Source organism: Wolffia australiana, chromosome 14, assembly GCF_029677425.1.
Source record: "Wolffia australiana isolate 7733 chromosome 14, ASM2967742v1".
In the NCBI taxonomy this organism is placed as follows: domain Eukaryota; kingdom Viridiplantae; phylum Streptophyta; class Magnoliopsida; order Alismatales; family Araceae; genus Wolffia; species Wolffia australiana.
Genome location: NC_135848.1, coordinates 3,263,883 through 3,285,675, shown reverse-complemented (window position 1 = coordinate 3,285,675; position 21,793 = coordinate 3,263,883). Strand labels below are relative to the sequence as shown.

The 21,793-nt window shown below is 38.3% G+C and overlaps 3 protein-coding genes across 5 annotated transcripts; 1 reads left to right on the top strand and 2 right to left on the bottom strand.

Moving 5' to 3' along the window:
• Positions 1-332: 332 nt before the first annotated feature.
• On the bottom strand, positions 333-3,233 carry LOC144712157 (glucan endo-1,3-beta-glucosidase 4-like). Its single transcript, XM_078586350.1, has 5 exons — positions 3,095-3,233; positions 2,580-2,697; positions 972-2,219; positions 733-760; positions 333-627 (listed from the first exon to the last, which is right to left on the bottom strand). The coding sequence occupies exons 2-5, from the start codon at positions 2,647-2,649 to the stop codon at positions 450-452; spliced, it is 1,524 nt and encodes a 507-aa protein (XP_078442476.1). The 5' UTR covers positions 2,650-2,697; positions 3,095-3,233; the 3' UTR covers positions 333-449.
• A 3,319-nt stretch (positions 3,234-6,552) lies between these two features.
• Positions 6,553-9,466, bottom strand: LOC144711884 (large ribosomal subunit protein uL1). Its single transcript, XM_078586012.1, has 6 exons — positions 9,356-9,466; positions 9,158-9,205; positions 8,526-8,745; positions 8,244-8,409; positions 7,869-8,074; positions 6,553-6,761 (listed from the first exon to the last, which is right to left on the bottom strand). The coding sequence occupies exons 2-6, from the start codon at positions 9,160-9,162 to the stop codon at positions 6,708-6,710; spliced, it is 651 nt and encodes a 216-aa protein (XP_078442138.1). The 5' UTR covers positions 9,163-9,205; positions 9,356-9,466; the 3' UTR covers positions 6,553-6,707.
• Positions 9,467-10,686: 1,220 nt separating this feature from the next.
• Positions 10,687-13,130, top strand: SUB1 (calcium ion binding protein). Of its 3 annotated transcripts, XM_078585723.1 has the most exons (4): positions 10,714-10,805; positions 10,883-10,933; positions 10,999-11,061; positions 11,165-13,130. In XM_078585723.1, the coding sequence occupies exon 4, from the start codon at positions 11,429-11,431 to the stop codon at positions 12,995-12,997; it is 1,569 nt and encodes a 522-aa protein (XP_078441849.1). In that variant the 5' UTR covers positions 10,714-10,805; positions 10,883-10,933; positions 10,999-11,061; positions 11,165-11,428; the 3' UTR covers positions 12,998-13,130. The 3 variants fall into 3 exon arrangements, with proteins under 3 accessions (XP_078441848.1, XP_078441849.1, XP_078441850.1); XM_078585722.1 differs by having other exon boundaries at positions 10,687-10,805; positions 10,883-11,319; positions 11,424-13,130; XM_078585724.1 differs by lacking the exon at positions 10,883-10,933 and having other exon boundaries at positions 10,742-10,805.
• Positions 13,131-21,793: the final 8,663 nt, after the last annotated feature.

Genomic DNA, 21,793 nt, shown 5'->3' with positions numbered 1-21,793 from the left:
TGATGTGAAGAGAGACAAAGAGCAAAAAGAATGGAGAATGGACCCAAAAGGGCAGTCAGAAGTGATTCAGAGGCACTTGAGAGAGGCCATTGAAGAGAATGACGTGTTATTTTTCATTCATCTTGTTTAGATCAACGTGGATAATGACTTTTTTAATCCCTATTATTTATCTGTTTTATTTCAGACACTGTTTTTTGTTCCTCTGGTCCCTTGTTTCTTGAATTAGGATCAATAGACCATCTTCCCACCTCCATTTATGTGTTTACTCGTCACCATCTCATATCTTGCTTTCCCTGCACAAACAGGCATGGGAAAAGAACAGTTTGACTGGATTATTCCCAAACATAGTCCCCTTCTTCTCATTAACCTTAATTTCAACAACAAATTATTTCCTTTTACAGCTGCCGGAGATGGGTTTGAGTCAAAATTGGCCTCTTCCCAGCTTCCCATCAAATCATAATTACCAGCATTAAAACTAGAAGGGAGGTCCAAGCGCAGGAAAATTGAAGCTTTGAGCTTCCCCCCGTCTGGCCCGCGGGCCCCGATGCCCAAGGCGATGTGCTACCACTGCCATTGCCGCCGCCGCCGCCACCGCTGCCGCTGCCATTGGAGGTGTTTGACACCAACCTATACCAAGAAAGTTTAATGGATCCCAGGGTGGAAGATTAATGCCAAAAACGTTGGAAAATAAAAATAAAACATAAAATATTTTAAGGCAGAGATAACACTCACGTTCCCATGAATATGCACGACCTGAATGCTGCCAGAATTAGACACGAAAACACTCGGTCAGAATATACTTAGATCTTAGTCACAAAACAAGGAGATCAATAACATAATCATAAAGCATAACATCCAATTTAATTCAAGTTGGTTTCTTTCTTCATTTCTCTGACTTCCTAAGATATTCTGGACATCTTCCCATGGTTGACCATCAACAAGAACTGTGTTTGACCTCAACTTTGACTTACAGGGATCCACAGTGGTGATTATAGCAGTGTCTTTAAAGTCGCAGGTGCCACCCACAGCATGAGCTTTGTGGAAGTAAGCATTATATGCATAGGAGGCGATGATGGCTAGATCGGAGCTGTAGCAAGACTGGCCGGGCTGGATGACGTTACAATCAGCTGAACCATGCCCACAAGCCCAATTCAGGCCAGCTTCCAGGGCCTGCAGATCAGCCCCAGGACGAGCGACACAGTAAACCTTGGTCAACCCTGCTGACGTGGCATTCCCCGCCTCTGCTGATGCAAAGTCAAGAGGGTAAACAGCTGTCCCATTTGGAAAGATAAAGCCCCAGCGCCTTCCGGAAAACTGCTGATTCTGCGACCCATCAGCATCAAAGAGCTTGTAAATGTACGCGCCGATTGACGCGTTCTTCTGGGCTGGCGTACCAGCTGCGCTCTGAACATGGAGAATCAGGTTGTTGTTGTACATCAAAGCATTCTCAGGCGTTGCATCCGGCTCAGTTGAGTTGCTGAGCCAAGGCCAACCCGTCTCTGTCACTGTGATTGGGATCCCAGTGAAGTTCAAGGCACGCATGGCGAAATAAGAGGCATCAACCATGGCATCGAACAAGTTTCCGTATGCAAACCCTGTGTTAGGGTCAACAAGCCAGTTACTCTGTTGCTGAAAAAGAGCATAGTCCAATGGGTAGATGCCTTTCCCGCGCACGTATCCATCATACGGGCTTGCATTTATCATGAAGGATGAGCTTGTGTTCTTCAAGAACTGGAGCAGCCCCGACATGATGGGAACCCAGGAAGAGTTGAAGGTGGCAGCTGATGGAGGGAAAAAATTGGGGATTAATGCCATTGAATGAGGGGTCGAGATCTTAACTTCACGGCTTAAGTTGGCGGCAACGAGCCCTGACTCGAGGAACCTGAAAGCAGGAAGCAGAACCAGGGCAGCATTGGGGATCGTCGTCAAGACTTCACTACCGACGGTAATGTAAGTGATATTAGTGGCTGGCCGGAACGCAGCAACATTGTCTGTTAGCCACGTGGCTGCCTCGATCCTCGAGATGCCAATTCTCAGGAGATTATCATTTGGGATGGTGATTATGACTTCAACTCCTGTGTTAGCTAGGGCAGACAGCAGCTGATGGTCGGGCCGGAGTAACCGGACTTGGCTGATACCCTGGGACTGAAGAACTGATACGATGCCTGATGCGGAGGGCAGGCCTGGGGAGTCAGTGTCAATAACAACCCCCACAGATCCTGAGACATGGAAACAGACAATTTATTTATTTATTTTGGTTAAAACACAAATCAAAGCATCCCCAGGATGGAATGAGTTTGCATTATGATCCAATTTGAAGTGGTGATGTTTGATTAACCCATCAGTGTTTTCAGAACGGAGGATGAATTGAGAAAAAGAATGAAGTTGATAATTTTGATATGTATTTAATAAAAATTATTCCATATCTCGAATCAAAATTGGCAAGAAGGGGAGTTCATCAACAAGATTCGCAGGAGAGACGTGGACGGTGGAGTTTTCAGTTAGTTGATTTAACCAACCCCAAGCTTAATTGTATATTTTAAAATTTAGATGTTAAGTAGATGAGACTTAAGTATCACCTGAGACATCGATCAACCCAAAGATAATAAATAATAAAAGTAACCCAGGGGCGCCTTCTTTGAGCCACATCTTCAATCCGGAAGCTGCTTCAACAATGCCCAATTTTCCAGTCGACAGCTGAACAAATGAACAAAGGAAAATAAAAATTGTTCACTAGGAATTAAATAACTTCCAAACAGGAAAAATTAAAACTGATAGAGGAAGTAAAAAACTGGCTATTAGAGCCTCCCTCATGGCACATTACACTTAAAACAATCAAAATAAGCGAATAAAGTCAATTAAGTTGATTCAACAGATTAATCCTTAGTCTTCCTCAAAATCTAAGAACATCCTACAGAAAACCCTCAAAGCTGGAGACTATTCGATTCTTCCAGGACACAGCAAAACTCATCCAACCAGTTTTCCAAGGAGATTAATCTACGGAAAACCCAACAGCATATATAAAAAATGCGGAGAACCAAAGAAACACAGACAACAGAGAACCGCTATAGATCCCAAAAACGTTAATAATTACCGTTAAAACTGAGGAAACTACAAATGAAGACGCCAAATCGGAAGACGACCCAAGAAAGAAGATTACAGAGAAGGGAAGAACGAAAGTCACCAGTTTGAAACATGGGCTGAGCTCGGAATCGGCAACGGCGGCGCAATAAAGAACAGAGCTTCGCTGAATGACAGTAGCCAGCACAGTCGTGCTGTCTATCTACCCACATCTTGATATATTTACCCTCTTCTTTCTAATCGATTATTGTTACACCTCTTTCTATGAGAGGGAAAAGAGATAAAGACAGATAGAAAGAGGAGTAAGAAAGCTGAAAGGGGAGTGATAATAGAAAAAACGGGTCCCACCGACACAATGATGAGGGGTTTTTACTTTTTTCATATAAAATTATCACATTATGAATATGGCCGTACAATTTTAAAAATAGAAATTCTTAAAATACCCTTTTAGAGATAGAGAGAAAGAGGAGCATTTCATTTATTGGAGGATCAAATTGCAAGAACTTATTACAGTATCAGTGAGGCTGAACAGTTTGAAATCAGAGATTCCCTAAAATACCCTTTTAGATAGGGAAGGAAGCAGCACCTCATTGATTTGTGAAATATTTCTAGAAGACATGGATCAAATTGCTATAAATTGGGCATATAAAAGTTGGTGGTAGATTAAAATAAGTGGAGATTCTCCTCTTTTCTGAGACCTGAGATACCAATCTTGAAAACCAAAACTCCAGTTTTTTTTTGTTGAAAGACGCAAATCCAATTAGTGTGGGTCCTTTCGTAAGACTGGTGATAAACTGTGCGATGTGCAGTCCGATTCAAATTTTGGATTGCACATTAAACACCTCCCAGGTAAACGACAACGTACATCACACAGAGCGTTGTGCGGTGCAAATGTACAAATCTGTGGCGACAATTTTTCCCTTGACGTGACAGCTGCGAGTGTTTTTGTGGTTGAACAGGTGAGTGTACTTCGCTAGCAGAGACAGGAAATAGAACACATTGAAGTCATGCAACCGTGGCCACAGGTGAAATTACCCATAGGGAAGGACACGGTCCAGTTTTGCCAAAAACCTAAACCTAGACCTGAAGTTCGGTCCGGTCTCGGTCTCAGTCTGGACTTTCACATTGATTAGTCAATGTGAAAGTCAAGATCAGGTTGACTTGGTCTACTCATCGCATCAAACTAGACGCCATGTGAATGTCACGGGTGCAGTGGTGTTCGGTATTGAGAGAGAGAGAGAGAGGAGAGAGTGAGAGAGGACTATAATTAGAGAGTGAAAGAGTGTGAGAAGGAGAGAGGGATAGAGTAAGACAGTAAAAGGGAAATACTGAAAGGGGGAGAGAGGGAGATAATGAGAGAGTGATAGAGGTAGAGAGTGACACAGAGACAAGGAGAGAGTGGGAGAAAAGGATAGGGAGAATGACAGAGTAAGCCTGAGATAGTGCAAGGTGGAGCGAACACGAGAGGGAGAGAGTGATAGGGTGAGTGAGAGGGTGAGACTAAGAGAGAGTGTGAGTTTGAAAGAGGAGAGAGGGAGAGAGAGTGAGAGATTCAAAGAGGGAGAGGGAGAAGTGAGAGGGAGAGAGTGCAAAAGGAAAAGGACTGAGAGAGAGAGAGCAGGTGAGAGGAGAGAGAGGGGGGGAGAGAGAGCAGGTGAGAGTTCAAGAGGGAGAGAGGGAGAGAGAAAGAGGGAGAGGGCAGGTGAGAGTTCAAGAGAGAGAGCAGGTGAGATTTTGAGAGGGAGAGTGGGAGAGAGTAAGAGAGAGAGAATAAGAGAGGGAGAGAGAATGAGGGTGAGAATGGGAGAGAGGCAGAGCGTGAGAGAGAGAGAATGGAGGAGGGAGTAAGGGAGAGAGGAAGATGTTGTGATTGCTCGAGTTTCACTAGCCAAGAAGAAGAAAGAAAGGGAGAGAGAGAGAGAGAAGATGAGGTGAGAAGAAGAGAATCACACGAAGACAAAGGAGTTGATTGTTAAGATCGTTGTATTCCGCAAATGAAAAGGATACATGTTGGTTCTTATTTACAGTAACTTATAAAATAACAATATATAAATTTGAGTTGTTCGAACGATCCTAGCCGTTATAACAAGTTATAACGGCTATATCGGATTGTATTATAACCGTCTATTTGTTTTCCTATCTATGTTGAATCCTAGCCGTCTATTTGTTTTTCCTATCTATGTTGAATCCTAGCCGACTATCTGTTTTTCCTATGTATGTTGAATCCTAGCCGTCTATCTGTTTTTCCTATCTATGTTGAATCCTAGCCGTCTATCTGTTTTTCATAATTACGTTGAATCCTTGACGTCTATCTTTTCTTATATTTAATCCTAACCACTAAATCTCTTAACGAGTATAGGGTACGTGCCATGTTATTACTAGTCTAATCTTATAATAAGTCCTACTGGTTGTTGCTTCGCTGATGTGGCGAGTCCATCGCGAGTAAAACTCCTCAATAGAAGGGAGCCGGGGAGGAAGAGAGGGAGAGGGTGAGAGAGAGAGAGAGAGAACGAGAGGGAGAGAGGAGAGTGAGAGCGGGAGAGAGGGAGAGATGAGAGTGAGAGCAGGAGAGAGGGTGAGAGAGAGGAGAGAACAAGGAGAGAGGAGAGTGAGAGCAGGGAGAGAGGGTGAGAGAGAGAGGGAGAGAACGAGATGGAGAGAGTGAGAGTGGGATAGAGGGTGAGAGAGAGACGGAGAGGGGAGAGAGTAAGAGAGGAAGAACAGAGTGAGAGAGGGAGAGAGAACGAGAATGAGGGGGAGAGGGAGTTGATGACGTCTTCGTCCGGTTCGACATGCGAACCGGACCTGGGACTGATCGTCCGGTCAACCCTAAAAAGGCTGAACGACGGTCCGGTTCGGTCCGGTATGACCGAACTTCAGTCAGACTGTGTCCTTCCCTAGTTACTCAGCAGGTTGCTCCTTGCACAAGGGTTCTGGTGCAACCAAAAATTCACACAAGTAGAGTGGAATCTCTCAAGTCCTGCTATCCTGGAAACCTAAGCAACTTGAGCACGCAAATCCCAGCATTTAAATTGCAATCTCAGCTTTCACTCGTGTTAAGGTTTGTGTTCCTGGCCCTTTGCTGGAAACTAATTTCACAATTTTAGATCTCCCAGGCTTCGACTTCATAATTTCTGCTGCGTACTTCGCTTAATAAACTTCCTCAGAGCAATTATAAATTGCTCTCATTATTTTCAGAATTCACAAATAAGGAATAGATTATTGTAAAGGAGAGCACCAAAATTAATCATGAAGCGGGTAGAGAATAGAGGACTCATATACTATGGAAACTTTTTTTTTTAAGTGGAATTATTTCTTAGTATGAATAAATGGTATTATTTCACAACTATTTTCTTCAGGCTGATCAAAGGAACTGGAAACTGCCTTCAATCATATTTTTGAGATTTATTAAAGCATAGATAGCTAATGGTGGAGATTAGTTGTGAATAAATGGTAAAGCAAGGACGCTAATTTCTCAAAAATGATCCACATTGCCAAGGAAATATCTTGCCATGTCCACTAGATAGAGGAAAATTTGAGGGGTCTTGGAAATTAAAACAAAGATTAAACAAAAAAAAGACTATGAGGGGTCTCAAGCAAGAACGGGGTTGCATCTGGCCAGGAGCTTAGAACACGCGCACCGGCCTTCCCATGGTGCTCTTCAGGTACAAGCATCTCACCTATTAAATTATCACCAATTAAATTGAAATTCTAGAAATAGAAATAAAAGGGGTAGGAGAGAACTAGAATTACCACAACTATGGATAATGACCAATTATACTAATTATCTATAAAGAAATTGACAGGAAAGAGGGACATCTAGAGAACATAACCAATTATATGAACGTAACCATCTACAGAGAGATCAGAGAAAGAAATACACGGGATAAGAGAGAAATAATGCTATTTAGGACCAATGAAACTAATATCAGTTAAAGAGGGTAGAGAGTGAAATAGATGGCGTATAAGAGAGCTAGAGATTTAGAGGTTCTCATGTATAAATAGATACCAATGAAAGCCATTACCATTTAAAAAGAGGTGAGAAAGATAAATTGACGGGGTACGAGAGAATAATATCACAGTGTTATAACCATAGATGGAGAGGATTAACAAATATACATTTTGAAGGATGGAGGTAGATATAGAGAGAGATTAAAGGTAGATATAGAGAGATAAAGAGAGATGGAGGAAATAATATAGAAAAAAAGAGAGAGATGGACGAAATTAAAGGTAGAGATTCTTTTTTTTGAACAATGTAGAAATTAAAGGGGGATAGAGAGATAGATGCAGAAAATGGAAGGTAAGATAGAGACGGAGATGGAGAAAATAGAAGGTAGGGATAGTGGGTGATGTAGAGATAATAAAAGGTAGAATAGAGAGAGATATAGCAAAATAAAAGGTAGAATATAGAGATAAAGAAACCAAAAGGTAGAATAGAGAGAGATATAGCAAAATAAAAGGTAGAATAGAGAGACAAAGAAACCAAAAGGTAGAATAGAGAGAGATATAGCAAAATAAAAGGTAGAATAGAGAGATAAAGAAACCAAAGGTAGAATCGAGAGAGAGATATAGAAAATAAAAGGTAGAATAGAGAGAGATGTAGAAAATAAATGGTAGAATAGAGAAAGATATAGAAAATAAAAGGTAGAATAGAGAGATATAAAAAATAAGAGGTAGAATAGAGAGAGATATAGAAAATAATAGGTAGAATAAAATGAGATGTAGAAAATAAAAGGTAGAATAGAGAGAGATAAAGAAAATACAAGGTAGAGAGAGAGAGTGCTTACGTTCTGCCAGTTCTTCTTGAGAAGGGAGACAAGGAAGTTGACGGAGAGCTGAACGTTCTGGAAGACCTGCTTCTCCTCCATTCCGCAGTTGCCCACGGCCACTCCCATGCACAGCACCTTCTTCAGCTGGAACTTGACCATCGCCTTGGTTTCGTTTACCTTCGATTCCAGAGACTCTTGGTGGGAAACAAGGGTCGGGAATTTTCCTGCAAATAAACATATTTAAGTACATTTCAACAAAAATTGTCTTAAAAAGGTAATACAAGGTATAGAAAATGTAATGGGTCGTTGCTATATTTGCTTTAAATTCAAAACGGAGAGGAATTCCAGTATTTCATCCGTGAAAATGGTGCATAATCCATAAACGGTACTTGCCTGCCTTGTTCAAACCGGGCCCAAGAAGACGGGGGATTTGCTTAATAATAGCCTCTGATGCGAGGAAAGCGTGGTATTTCTTCGCCAGCTTCTTCACGAGCTTCTTGTTCTTGTTCATCTTCTTCAACCCTTCGACATCCATGTACTCCATGCCAATTTTATCCGCCTAAAAATGTAGGACGAACATAATTAATCGTATATCTGTGCATAATCTTATGTTTTTCATCTTCTAATTCAAGAAATTAGAAGGCCGTTGATTAATAAAATAGGAATGCAAGTTACCTCCTCGATGTGCTGAGCATCTCCAAGCATGCAAACCTTCATCTTGGGTCTGGGAATGTGAGGAAGCTTCACTGAACCGCTGAAACGCTTGTCCTTTTGGGGATCGTAATTCTTGAGTCCAATCTGTAACTCGATGGTCTCAGTAAACTTTCTTTTCTTCTCCTTGGAATCCGTCATAACCTGGGAAATGGCTTCCCTTAAGACATCACTCTGGAGCTTGCTGAAAATTACAATCAACGACAAAATTAAGAACATTAGAACCTTTAAACTTGCCGAAACAGTACAAAACTTCAAAGGAAAGGACTATAAGCGACAAAGAGTCGGAAATGCAGATATATAATGTTAAATATATCTCATCCGAAACAAACCGATATTCAATCTCCTGAAATCTCGACATCTGGGAAACTATTGCTTGCATCAATTGCAAAAAACTAACATTTCTTAAAATAATACCATCAATATCTCAAGCCATCGCACCGGTTAAAATCGCAAGAAGTGCAAGTTAAGTTACTAAACCACACAAAGAAAACCAAACAAGGCATATCCAAGAGATAGAAAAAAGCGAGTTTGATTAAATCACAGAGAAGTAACGAAAAAAAAGACGATTTAAGAATCACGCAACCATATCTTACCTCATGGCTGCGATAAATTATCTTCCACAACTTTCCTTCTAGCTCCTTCTACAAAACGCAAGCAACAAGAAAATCAAAACAGAGAACCGTAACAACGTCAAAATTTTCGCTGAAAAATAGAGAATGAAGATCAGGCAACGATGAAATAAGCAGAATCAAAACGAAAATAATGAAATAATTATAGAGGAGGAAACTAACAGGAGATTCGCGAGCAAACCCCAGTCGCCCGCACTCGGAGATTTTCGCAACGGCGGAGGCCTGCTTTCATTTTATATCAGCCGAAACCCTAATATAAACAGCGAACTGACGACCCAATAACGTTTGGCAGCCCATTGGGCCTAATTAGGCTCATTAAAACGTCCATGGATGGCTTAACATTAATTAATCATTAGATTGTTTTCTACCCCCAAAAGATTGGTCCTATTTCAATCATTTTCTTGAACATGAAAGTTTTTTCAAAGAAATATAATTTACTGCCCCTTCTACTTCTAAATATCCAATGAGTTAGTGACATGTATTTGAACATTAGGGATAAATTATGTTGAAACAATTATGCGATGACCTGTTTGGATTGTTTTTTCGAGAAATGATCTATTTTATAGGGGGTTTTAGTCTATGCACGAAAATTAAATTCAAGTAGTAAAACAATTGAATCATCCATAGATAAAATATCTTAACAATATTTTGTGTTTTTTTAGTAAACATGTTTATCTTAGCATTCGAGTGATATGATTACACAATACTCAAGATTTTCTAAAGTTTTATAAATCTAAATTCCTTTTTTGTGCGATACTCAAGAAATTATTTATTTGACTGTTGGTGTATAGTATTAATGTGGCTCGAATAACATTAATTTAAATTTAAATTTAAAAATGATTCTCTGCTAAGAAATCAGCATATATGCTCCAAAAAATATTTACAAGCATGAATTTAAATTTTAATCAGCTTTTTTTAATTCATCTTAATATTGGCACGATCAGTTTTAAATGTGACTTTGTTTCTCAAAAATCATTATTTATGATAATAGATCAGACGAAATACTTAAACCACTTGGTATCACGCACAGTAGTTACCAAGTCCTTTTCCCACTTGTCAAAGTTCAATTTAATTAATTTTAGAGATAAATTGTAAATAAATCAATCCAACAGTCACGCATATGAAATTAAAAAAATAAGCACCTGAAATAACTCATTTGTAACAAAAAAAAACCACAAAAAATAGTTGCACAAAATACCTACCTGACTTACCAAACAATACAATGAGAGCAAAAGTTCATAAACTCGCGGCAACATAGAACACCACATAAGTTATCATGTTCGCACATCCCAATATATATTGAATTAGGTAATTTTAAATTAAATTGTTTTAATCCTCTTGTAACTTGATTTCACTCAAGAACAGATAAACAAATGTATACGACAATTTACATTCATCAATTTTTATTTAAAATATTTAAAAGGGCTAGATTCTAAATATAAAAAATCTGGGCGAGAAAAGTACTAAACAAAACTTCACAGGGGCCATGAACAGAGTATAAAACCTCTCTCCAACTCTTCCACTCTGTTGACAGAAGCAGCCCAGCTACCATTTTGCAAGTCATTTGCAGACCTCCACGATCGCTGCCGACGATCAAAGATCGAGAAATCAGGTTATGATCTCTATTCTCGATTATCCAAGCTTGAATTTCAGCTCCGCGATTCAATCTTTTCGCAAATTTTTGTTCAGATCTGCAAGAATCCCCAATTTTTCAGCCCCGACGAAGAATCTAGAAATCCTGTCAGAATCTCAGTTCTCGATTATCCTTGCTCGAAATTCAGTTCCGTGATTCATTATTTTCGCAGAATTTCGTCCGGATCCGCCAAAATCCCCGATTTGTTTGCACCAGCGAAGGATCAAGAAATCCGGTTAGAATCTCAGTTCTCGATTATCTAATCACAGAGTTCAACTCCGCATTTCAGTCTAATCGCAGTGTTTCGTTCGCATCCGCAAAAATCCCCAATCTGTTAGCTCCAACGAAGGATCAAAATATCCGGTTAGAATCTCAGTTCTCGGTAATCTAATCTCAGAGTTCAGCTATCCAGCTCAATCACACTGCAGTACCTTATTCGGATCCGCAAAAAATCCCCCAATTTGTTAGCCTCAACGAAGGATCAAGAAATCCGGTTAGAATCTCAATCCTCGATCATCTAATCTGAGTGTTCAGCTCTCCGATTCAATCCTAATCGCATAATCTCCTTCGGATCTGCAAAAACCACTACATTTTAAGCCACAATGAAGGATCCGGGGGATGGAGCTGCCATGGCGGAGAGCCCTCTAGGTCAGCATCTAGTGAAGATCATCGGCAACGTCTGCTTCTCTCTCTTCGCCTTCTCCGTCCTCGTCTTCACCGTCGTCGCGGTGACGTACCAGCCCGCCGACCCCTGGTTCGACTCCCCCAAAGCCCTCCTCTCCCGTTCCTTCTCCCAAACCCTAGCCAACTCCACCCTCCCCATGGACAACACCGTCCTCACCACCGGAGAAGACGACCCTCGATCCCAATCCTCGTCTCCTCCCCCTCTCCTCTCCAACGCAATCTCCACCCTTGATTGCAACGCCACCGACGGAGATCCGCCGTTGAATTGCTCTTCCCCGGCTGCCCTGGACGCGATCAGACGCTACCACGCCAAGAATTTCAGATCTCTGGTGTTCATCTCTTATGAAACCCCTGTTGAAGGTTCTCTGCCTGGGAGATGCGAAGTGGGTTGGTGGTTTCGCAATCGGAGGGAGAAATCAAGGCGGAGGTATAAAGATTACCGATGGTTTGTTCTATCCCCTGCTGAGAATTGCGCTTTGAAGGTTGTTCAAGCGGGGAGATACCGATCGGCCGTCGTCGCCGGGAGGAAGACGAAGATCATCAAGCCTGAGATCAATGATTCCATCCCCATCATCAATTCTGAAGCGGAATTCAAGAAGGGGAGGTACTTGTATTACTCCAGAGGAGGAGATTACTGCAAGGGGATGAATCACTATCTCTGGAGCTTGCTCTGTGGGCTTGGGGAGGCCCAGTTCTTGAACCGAACCTTCGTCATGGATCTTGAAATCTGCCTCGATTCTTCGCAGAACTCGACCAGGGATTTCAGGATGTACTTTGACTTTGAGCATCTCAAGGAATCGGTCTCCATCGTAGAGCAGGGCGATTTCTTGAGGGACTGGAGGAAGTGGAGAAAGAGAATTGGAGCCAAGAAGGTGGGGAATTATAAAGTTACTCCAATGCAGCTGAAGAAAGAGCAGAGTACCGTGATCTGGAGGCAGTTCCCTGGGAAAGAGCCTGAGAATTATTGGTATAGAGTCTGCGAGGGGGGGGCGGCGAACGTCGTGGATCGACCGTGGCAGGCGATCTGGAAGTCGAAGAGGCTGATGAACATCGTCGCCGAGATCGCCGGGAAGATGGACTGGGACTTTGACGCCGTGCACGTCATCAGAGGGGAGAAGGCCATGAACAAGGAACTCTGGCCCAACCTCGACATGGACACGTCGCCGGAGCAGCTGTTGTCGAAGCTGAACAAGGTTCTACAGCCATGGAGGAAGCTCTATATTGCTACTAATGAGCCCTTTTACAACTACTTTGACAAGCTGAGGTCAAATTTCAAAGTTCATTTGCTGGATGATTTTAAGGATTTATGGGGGAATCAGAGTGAGTGGTATAACCAGACCAGAGAGCTGCTCGCCGGGCGGGAACCGGAGTTTGATGCGCATATGAGAGTGGCGGTGGACACGGAGGTGTTTTACAGGGCCAAGACCCGGGTCGAAACCTTCAACAATTTGACGGCGGATTGTAGGAATGGAGTCCACACCTGCTGATTTGATCTGATCTGATCTGATCCTTGGGAGGTATTCAAATAATCATTTTGTCATTACTTGCCGATTTCTTGATTTCTTAGTCTGCTGGAAATGATATTTTTGTGATCATGTGTTGATGTTCATCTTCCTGCCATTTTCAATCTTCCCAGAGATTTTGCAGTATGTCCTTTCCGATGGAAATTTTGGGTTTTGCGTCTATAATTTCTTTTTATCATTTCATTATATTATTAAAGACGCAATAAACTATTCATTAAATGGAAGATTCTTGCTGTTGATTTAAGGTGAAACCCTGATATTTTTCATCATCTGATGGAAAACTAGGATACTATCATGCTTGGCTGGCATTGATTGTATCAAGAAGTACTTTCAATATTTCGTTAGCTTCTTAGATGGGCAATAAAACATTTATGAAATGGGGAGAATCCAATGAACAAACCTTTGAACTATGATGAGTTAACGATCTATGAAATCTGGATTAAGATTACGTAGAGTCTTAGAATTTAAGAACTGAAATTTATATATTTGCTCGTCTTCAAGGTGTTAGAGCTCTGAATGTGTTACGTCGGCTAAAAAAACATGTACTTAAATAAATAATTTGTGAATTCACCGAGCCATTTGGCGAGAAGTTTGGGAGAAAATAATTATTAACATGTTGGCATCGTTCATGTTAACTTAAACTACACGATGTGATTGAAGAGATTTAGTGCTAAGCATATGGATTTTCTCATTCATTCATCCTTTGTTTAAATAATAACAAAGTCGAGTAAAAAATATTGGAAAAATATGGAAACAAAAATAAAAACATATGATTTCCAAATGAATCATGCTGGTTTTTAACTTCATTTACAGACGAAGATGAATCAACTCTGAAATTTTTTCTCAATATACTCGCATATATGCGCATATTTCTAATTTAGTGGGAACTGAGTTATTTTTTCCATTATTGTTCCCATTGAAAGGGATAATGGTGAATTGTAAAAAATAGTGATTTTCACTTTGTTCAAGTACATTCAGAACTGAATATACCTCTACTTCAACTGATTATCAAAGCCAAAAAAGGACAAATATTTATAATAATGGGACTTTTGACCTTTGTCTTCCAGTTCAATCCACGGGGATGACTGGTCTGACTTGTATTTTGGAATTTGACTTTCAAATTTGAAATCTGGAGAAAACCTCCATGGCCAAGACTTAACAAAAGGTTAGGTTTTACCATGAATTTTTGCCAAACAAACGAATTCAGAGTGAGATGAAATTGGTATCAAATAGAAGATACAGATATTAACTTTAAAATATAATTATGATAATAAAATCAAGAATATATCCATGAGAAAACTCAAGAAACATATATTATGCAACCCTATTGCATAAGAATGGCATAGCTTTGTACTGAGCCAATATCCTGGGCCTGCAAAACATAAAATATTTGGGTAGTTGTTTTATTTACTCCTCTTGAAGAACTGGACTCGACTTGGAGATATATTTGAGAAACTCCAAGGTTTCCTATTTCTATACTCTATCCCACTCCTCTCTTTCTTACGACCTCATGAAATACCTCAAACTTCCAAGAGATATTCCACCTTACTGAATTAAATTAGTATTGTATGTTATTTTGATGACAAATACATAATCTTACAATACACTAATAAATTGTTTTCAATATGCTCATAGAATTTGGACTGCTGATTATTCCATAGCAAAAAAACAAACAGTTTGTCATTTGTGCTATTTTTCTTGGTATTTTACTCAGTAAGGTATTATTTTACTCAGTAAGCCTCTATTTATTAAATCTCGTTGATGGCTTAAAACTTACTTGAAGCTACCACGAGGTAGGAAAGTGGTACTGGAATAGTTTAGACTAGTTTGCCCTAACAATTAATCATTTCAATATAAGCCTCTGCTCCTACTAAGGGTGATCAAAATGGGATATGCACTTCGATGATTCAATGGATGGAAAAACCTACTGTATGATCTTTATGGCAGAACTCCATAATATTTCACAATATTATAAATCCTTCCATGCCATTTGATTAGCCGGTGTAATAGGTTAACTAATCTGAACACACTAAACATTAAATAACCTCCCTTTTGATCTGATTTAATATTTTCACAGGGACATATCTATGGAGTTATCATCACTAAAATTGTAAAGCATCTTGTGAGTGTTAAGCAAGGAAATAAATGAATTTATTAAAAAAATATATGATTCCAACCTAACTCCCAATCAGACATAATGGGTGATATAACAACTATATCATTGTATTAAGTGGGAAAGCTCATTAAAAAAATTAATGATAGGCGCAAGTTGATATACATTAATAAGCAATCATTAATACATCATCCGCGCCTAAGAAATCAGAATATCATATCCATGAACTTGAAAGCACTTGAGGTCTCGTTTTCATTGCATAATTCAATGGTATATTCATAATAATAATATATCTGTATGAGTATTCTGACAGATATCATGGCTCCTTCATGTGAACTTAATTTTCATGACTTTTGACTTCTAGATGTGAAATGAACTTATATTACCATCTTAGATATTTGATCATCCACTATTTGGTACTAGACCATGAGACATCTCCTTTAGAAATTATAAAGATGCACCTGTTGATTGATCTTATCACATCCAGACATCAATAAATTATGAATCACAAAGCCATTGAATTCTAACTATTCTATATATTTGCATGCGAGCATCACATATTAGGTTCATTGATTATAGCACAGAAAAAATTCTGATATTTCCAATAAATGAGTTTCCGATAACTCTGACATATTCCAATATATCGAGTGATGAAATATAAATGAGTTAAGGTGAATACAAATATAAAGTTAGAGATCTTACTAATTTTTCATACAAGATAATAATTATATTAGAAATTTTATCGATAGAATCAATAAATGACGTTTATGGTATCCTAAGTTTATATTGGGATTTCTCGTTGGATTTCAATACCAATCACAAGACGGAAATCAACCATTTCCTATAAATAAAAATAATTTGACACAAAATTATTGTTTTTCATCAAAAAATTAATACTCATAACCAAGCCATATCGCAAGTTCATAGAGTAGTAATAACATGCATTTTATTAGCTTGATATGACCATATTTATATGTTCATTTGCGTTAAATTTATTATATATACACGTTAAAAAGATTTAAATGATTAAACCTATTTTTAAAATAATATTATTAATTTTTGCATTTTTATGTATTTTTGCAGATTTTTCTGGCAACATATTCCGAGATACTATAATTTTCTGAGTCAGAATATGATTTTTCTCAAATTTTTTGACATTAAATTGGGAAACATATTAATTTTATAAATTGAGATACATACTTAATTGTATTTTTGGGACTTTATTTTATTAAATATAGATTTTAGAACTTATTTTGAATATTTTATTTTGTGACGCCACGTGTCGTCGTTTGATTTGTCGAACGACGTTGAATCATAGTAAGCTATAATGATTAGCAATAGCCTATCATTATCCCAATTAATGGTTTACATTAGCCTATCATTCATGTAAAAACATTATGTCATCACGAACCGTGATACCATAATGGCGCTTAATAGATAACAAAATCAATTTTTGTCTTTTATTGTGCAGGGCAACATGGACACATAAAAAAGGAGCTCTTTTTTGTAATGAATGTTTCACGACAAGCGAGGCAAAACCAAATAAAATATTATTTATTTTCTCTTTTTCTTTCTTTAGAATGGTCAAAAATGACAGTCGAGCGATGTGTCAATGCCACATGGCACCATGTGTACACACGGTGCACACATGTCACATGTTTGTTGGATTAGTGATAATGTCAAATTAGATCAGTAAAATTATGCTTTTATACTTAATTTTTACCAAATATTTTTAGATTTTCACCAGCATTGTTCACCTTTTAAGGATAAAATGATAAATTTATGATTTATTTTCCCAAGTTCATTTTTATATATTTTAATGATTTTTTAGACTAAGCCCACTTGACTCTTTAGAGTCGAGTGGATTTTCTCCCATCTACTTGGAGTTTTATTTGATAAACATGACTTATTTAAATATAATGGTGAATATGAGATACCAATGGGAGGAAGTTAGAAATCAAATGGATAATGAGAGGAGGCCCAATACACAAGAAGCTTATTCAGAAGTCCATTCAAACCTCCTTAAAGAACGAGTCAACTAAAGACAAGAACTGTGGAACTAACCCACAAATTGAGTTTGAATGGTCTATTTTGAAACCTGAGAAGTAGGGCACGTGGGTCCAGGCTGAAAAACCAATAAATCTTAGCCCTCCAATCCCTTGGAATTAAATCCAATGGCTTGGAGAGTTAGGTCACTTCCATTTAGTCTCTCCTCCCTCTCTTTGTATCTCATCGTGGATTTCTGCTCTCAACTTTTTGTTGGAGGCTTAGTGCATCAGATTTCTTTGATACATTCTTATTCTACAAGAGTATGGGAGAGAGAGTTCAAGGGTGATCAAAATTCTTAGAGAAAAAGCACCACTTAGCCCTTGGGGCATGTGACAACAAGGTTCATGTCTCCTGAAGTTTTGATTTGAATTTTATCACTATTTTATCAACACTAGAAGATAGCGTAGACTTCCAGCTTTCCAAATAATCAAAAGGAACTCAAAAATTCCTCATGTAGCAAAAGTTACAGCGATTTTCGTCCACTACTCATTTTTGCTGCAATTTCACCGCGAGAAATGCGGTTTAAGGTTCTATTTTTCTTTAAAGTTTTTTCTTGCCCTAGAAAAATTCGTAAAAATCACAATAAATTATTAGAAGTTATAATAAAAAACATAAATACTTATTTTATTTATTTAAAATAGTTTTGACTAGTTTTCCAGCATTTAGTCAATTTTCTCTTTACAAAATAGTTAAAAATCCAAAAATATATAAAACCACCAAAGAAAGTTATTTCGAATTATATTTGAATTATAATTTACTCTCTTATTACTTTCTCCTCGAGGATTCGACCCTTACTTACCCTATTCTATGTAAGGAAAATTTTATAAATCTTTTTGCATAAATCAGAGCCTTAAATGACTTATTTAACCAAAATTCTGGTTTATCAATTAGCAACAGACATTAGATGGGAACTAGCTAGTTTATAATATATTTAAATAATAGGTTAGTATTCTCCTTTTTTTGGTTTTTTTCTCAAGGGTGCCACGTGGCGTGACGAGAGTCGTTGATTATGGATGATGAGGAAGAATCTCAGCCACTGATCGCATTAAATGCTTGCTGAGACAAAATCCTAACAAAATGGCAAGATGCTATTGACAAGGACAAGTAGAGAAAAATATTTGAATTAAATCGTGTTATGGATCATCTAACTTCCAGGCTCGATAGCTGACGATCTAGAACTCGGATTGAGCTGAAATTTTAAGGGCAGCTTTGTCTTTTTGAGCCCCTTATCTTTGCAAAAATACATTTAAGCTCACTTCCTCCTATAGAGACAGATTTACAAAAATTGAAGTTTTGAAGGTTTATCAGGTGTTCCTTGGTGTCTCTATTGTTTAGAGAGGTTCAACAAAAAAGAGGTGAGGTTTATCTGCAGCAAGAAGATGCCTTGATGCCAGTAGAACAGAGGGATCTAAGGTTAGCCTTTCACCTTACATTGAATATTCTCCGACACATTTAGTAAGACTAACTATCTTTTCCATCTACCATCTTCACCCATCATCTTCATTCATTATCATCATTCATCCACTCTGCCATCATCCATTATCATTTCACTCTCGCCCATTTCAAGTCTCCTCCTACACCATCATGATTCTGTGCCTATCCCTTTCAACCACATCACTCTCTCTCCCAGCTTAATCATTATTCTATCTTATTTTCAATACCTCCATCACCTACCCACTAACGACCACGTCACTACCACCGCCAATGTCACGATCCTGTCTCATTCTCCAGCCTAATCTATCATAAATCCTAATTTCTAAAACCCTAGGTAGACTCCTAAATTGATGGTAACCACTATCTCTTGTACACTGCGTAATTTTCCTAATCTCCTTGACTTTACCCAATCAAGAGAATTTCCTTCCCTAACATCCGTTCCCTATGGATACTAATCTTAGTTGTCACTGGCTAATTATATTATAATTTATTAAACTCAAATTATCAACGACGTAATTTCAACCCTAATTTTGAGTTTACCAAGTAGTAATATTCAAATACCCCACTTTTCTTTTGGTATATACATGGATAACATACGCTTTACTTAAAGTAAACATGCCAATGAATTCATGAAACTTAAAGCATCATTTTGTGGAAGCTTTATTGTGCTTATATACGCACTTAAAAGTGTATGTTATTTTCCCTCAACTTTGATACCTAGAGGTTGTTTCATATATATTTTCCATTCATTTAGTATTTAGGAAGCTATTTTCACATCCATTTCATTTATCTTGCGATTAAAATGAGATACTTAGTTCATGAATATTCCAAATGAGTTAAATTGGGAGATGAAAGAAAGGAATATAATATTCAATTCCTTCCATTTGGGTAAAAATTTTCACATGATTATAGAATCTCATTGGCCACTTTGTAGACTCAAGTAAAAGCATTGAGTTTCATTCCCGAGGGGGAATCAATAACTTCTAAAACTTGAAGTTTGCTATCAATATAAACTCCTACACAATTAATAACAAATCTCCAAATTTTCAAAAAAATCATGGCTTGCAAAAAAAATTAAAGGCTTGTTTTCACCTCCCCTTGTATACATTACGTCATAGACGTACTCGATTTAATTCAATATCCACATGATTGTAATGCAAATCAATCAAAAGTACGAAAATTTAATCTTAAATTTATTGAATAAATTAATATTTTCCGTAAAAATGAGATTAGTGAAATGCCAATTTAAAATTGATTTTAAATCAAGAAGTGTCCTTTATGTTTCTAAAATAAGATTAAATTAATTAGTATTACTAAATCATTGATTTTCTTAAAGGTCAAAACACAACTGTGGTACCAAAACCACAATTATTTCACAAGTATGAAATCTTTTTTCCCTTAGGCCACTCTTTGAAATACATCACTAGCATGGTCGCTACAAAAAATACCTAAATGTGAGGTATTCCAAATTTGACTTATGATCTTTTTTACAAGAGAGTCCCATGTTTCAAGTATTGATTTCTTCCTTGATCTGAAATAAATTTACTTCACAAAAATCTCAAAACAAAAGACAAGGATTTCCAAAAAAGTGAAGCATGCACTTTGCAAATATCTAAATATTGTTATAAACTCACACACTCATTTTCCAAAAAAGTCGGTTATGTACTTATTTTCATTACTTAAAATGTTATAAACTCACATACTTAGTAAGAAAAGTATCGTGATAAATCACAGGGATGAAACATGTTTTGTTATCAAGAAGAAACTAGAATGGAATGCCAAGACGAGGGGAGTAAATCACAAACTCTTGTAATTATGTAAGAGTACCATTATACTGATGCTTCTTGCTCTTGATTTGTTATTTCTTATTCATTTATCATCTTTCACAATGCAGATTCAATTCAGAATAGGCTTATTTGTGAGTATGACTAAGACTCAATTAGAGTTGCATCGGCTCATTATGAAATTATGAAAGTTGATGATCACCTTGTGTTACTAACCATGCTTGGTGAGTTGCCTTCAATGTAATTCTACGAGTTCCAATAAATGAAATGCCTCGATTCTATAGAGAATAGTCAAGAAGGAGACGAGCAGGAGATTCTGGGATGGAGAGAAGCGGAATGATCAGAGAAGAGACCGAATGGAGGAGGTAGGGATCTACCAGGGACAAGACACCTGAAGACACGGTGAAGATGATAGACGGGAAATACACGTCGAGGGGAGAAGAGACAATGGGTTTCTTAAAGAGAGGCTCCCTTATTTAAAGGAAACACGAAGAAGGGAAAAGTCGGGTCTACCACTAAATAGGGTTGGGGATCGTACCGCCTATACGGGTAGAAGATCTTATCACGAACAAGAGGAGAGAATTTCACTCATTGAAAATAATAAACTATAAGTAATCCAGTGATCTTTGACATGATTTAGGCTTTAAAAAGGAAATTTTAAATTCTCTCTTACTCGAAGAAGATTGCAGATTAGAGATGCAAGACAAGGAACAAACAAAAATCCCAAGAATTACATCGAAGCAGCAAATAATCGCATTGTCAAGGTGGAATAATAAAAGAAAAGACAAAGGGAAGACAACAAGGAAGGTGATACGGGCCTTGATCTAGGCTCGTATCGGAAGGAGGGTCAGGACGAGGTGAGGTAGGAAATTCCCGGGTAGAGAGGTGAAACGGGAAGGGTAGGGGAGGAGGCCGAGCAGAGGGGGTAAGGATCGGCGGAGGACGAGCCACCTGAAGACGCGGTGAGGAAGAGACGATCACGAGGGACGGGGATAGCAGAGGGAGAGAAGGAGACCAGACCTAGAGGAGGAGAGGGGAGACAAGAACACTTCTTTCTTCTTCTTGGCTGCCCTCCTAAAGGGAGGAGATCCCTATTTAAAGGAAATACATAAATCACTAACTGACTGAAATGCCCCTGTGGGCTAACATGACTAAACTACCCCTAGGATCCTATCAGATGGCTACCCATGTTGGTAAGAACTAGGGTCTAAATTATGACATTTTATATTCCCAATTAGAATAAAATCCATAGGATAAATTCAAGCTCTGAGCCATACACACTTGTCGTGCTCTATGTGCAATAGCTAATGTGTGCAAAATGTAACCCTAAAACTTATATGCTAACTTATGGGCATTAGACAGGCTAAGGAAGCAAGAACA

What these genes read in the sequence shown, in the direction of transcription:
- SUB1 (XM_078585722.1), top strand. Translation starts at nt 11,429, where the DNA reads ATGAAGGATCCGGGGGATGGAGCTGCCATGGCGGAGAGCCCTCTAGGT.
- LOC144712157 (XM_078586350.1), bottom strand. Translation starts at nt 2,649, where the DNA reads ATGTGGCTCAAAGAAGGCGCCCCTGGGTTACTTTTATTATTTATTATC. An exon ending in TGGGTTGATCGATGTCTCAG is followed by an intron (nt 2,220 to 2,579) that starts GTGATACTTAAG and finishes TCCATGTCTCAG; the next exon opens with GATCTGTGGGGGTTGTTATT. An exon ending in AATCACCACTGTGGATCCCT is followed by an intron (nt 761 to 971) that starts GTAAGTCAAAGT and finishes TAATTCTGGCAG; the next exon opens with CATTCAGGTCGTGCATATTC.
- LOC144711884 (XM_078586012.1), bottom strand. An exon ending in GCCCGGTTTGAACAAGGCAG is followed by an intron (nt 8,075 to 8,243) that starts GCAAGTACCGTT and finishes GTTTATTTGCAG; the next exon opens with GAAAATTCCCGACCCTTGTT. An exon ending in TCAAGAAGAACTGGCAGAAC is followed by an intron (nt 6,762 to 7,868) that starts GTAAGCACTCTC and finishes ATAATTTAATAG; the next exon opens with GTGAGATGCTTGTACCTGAA.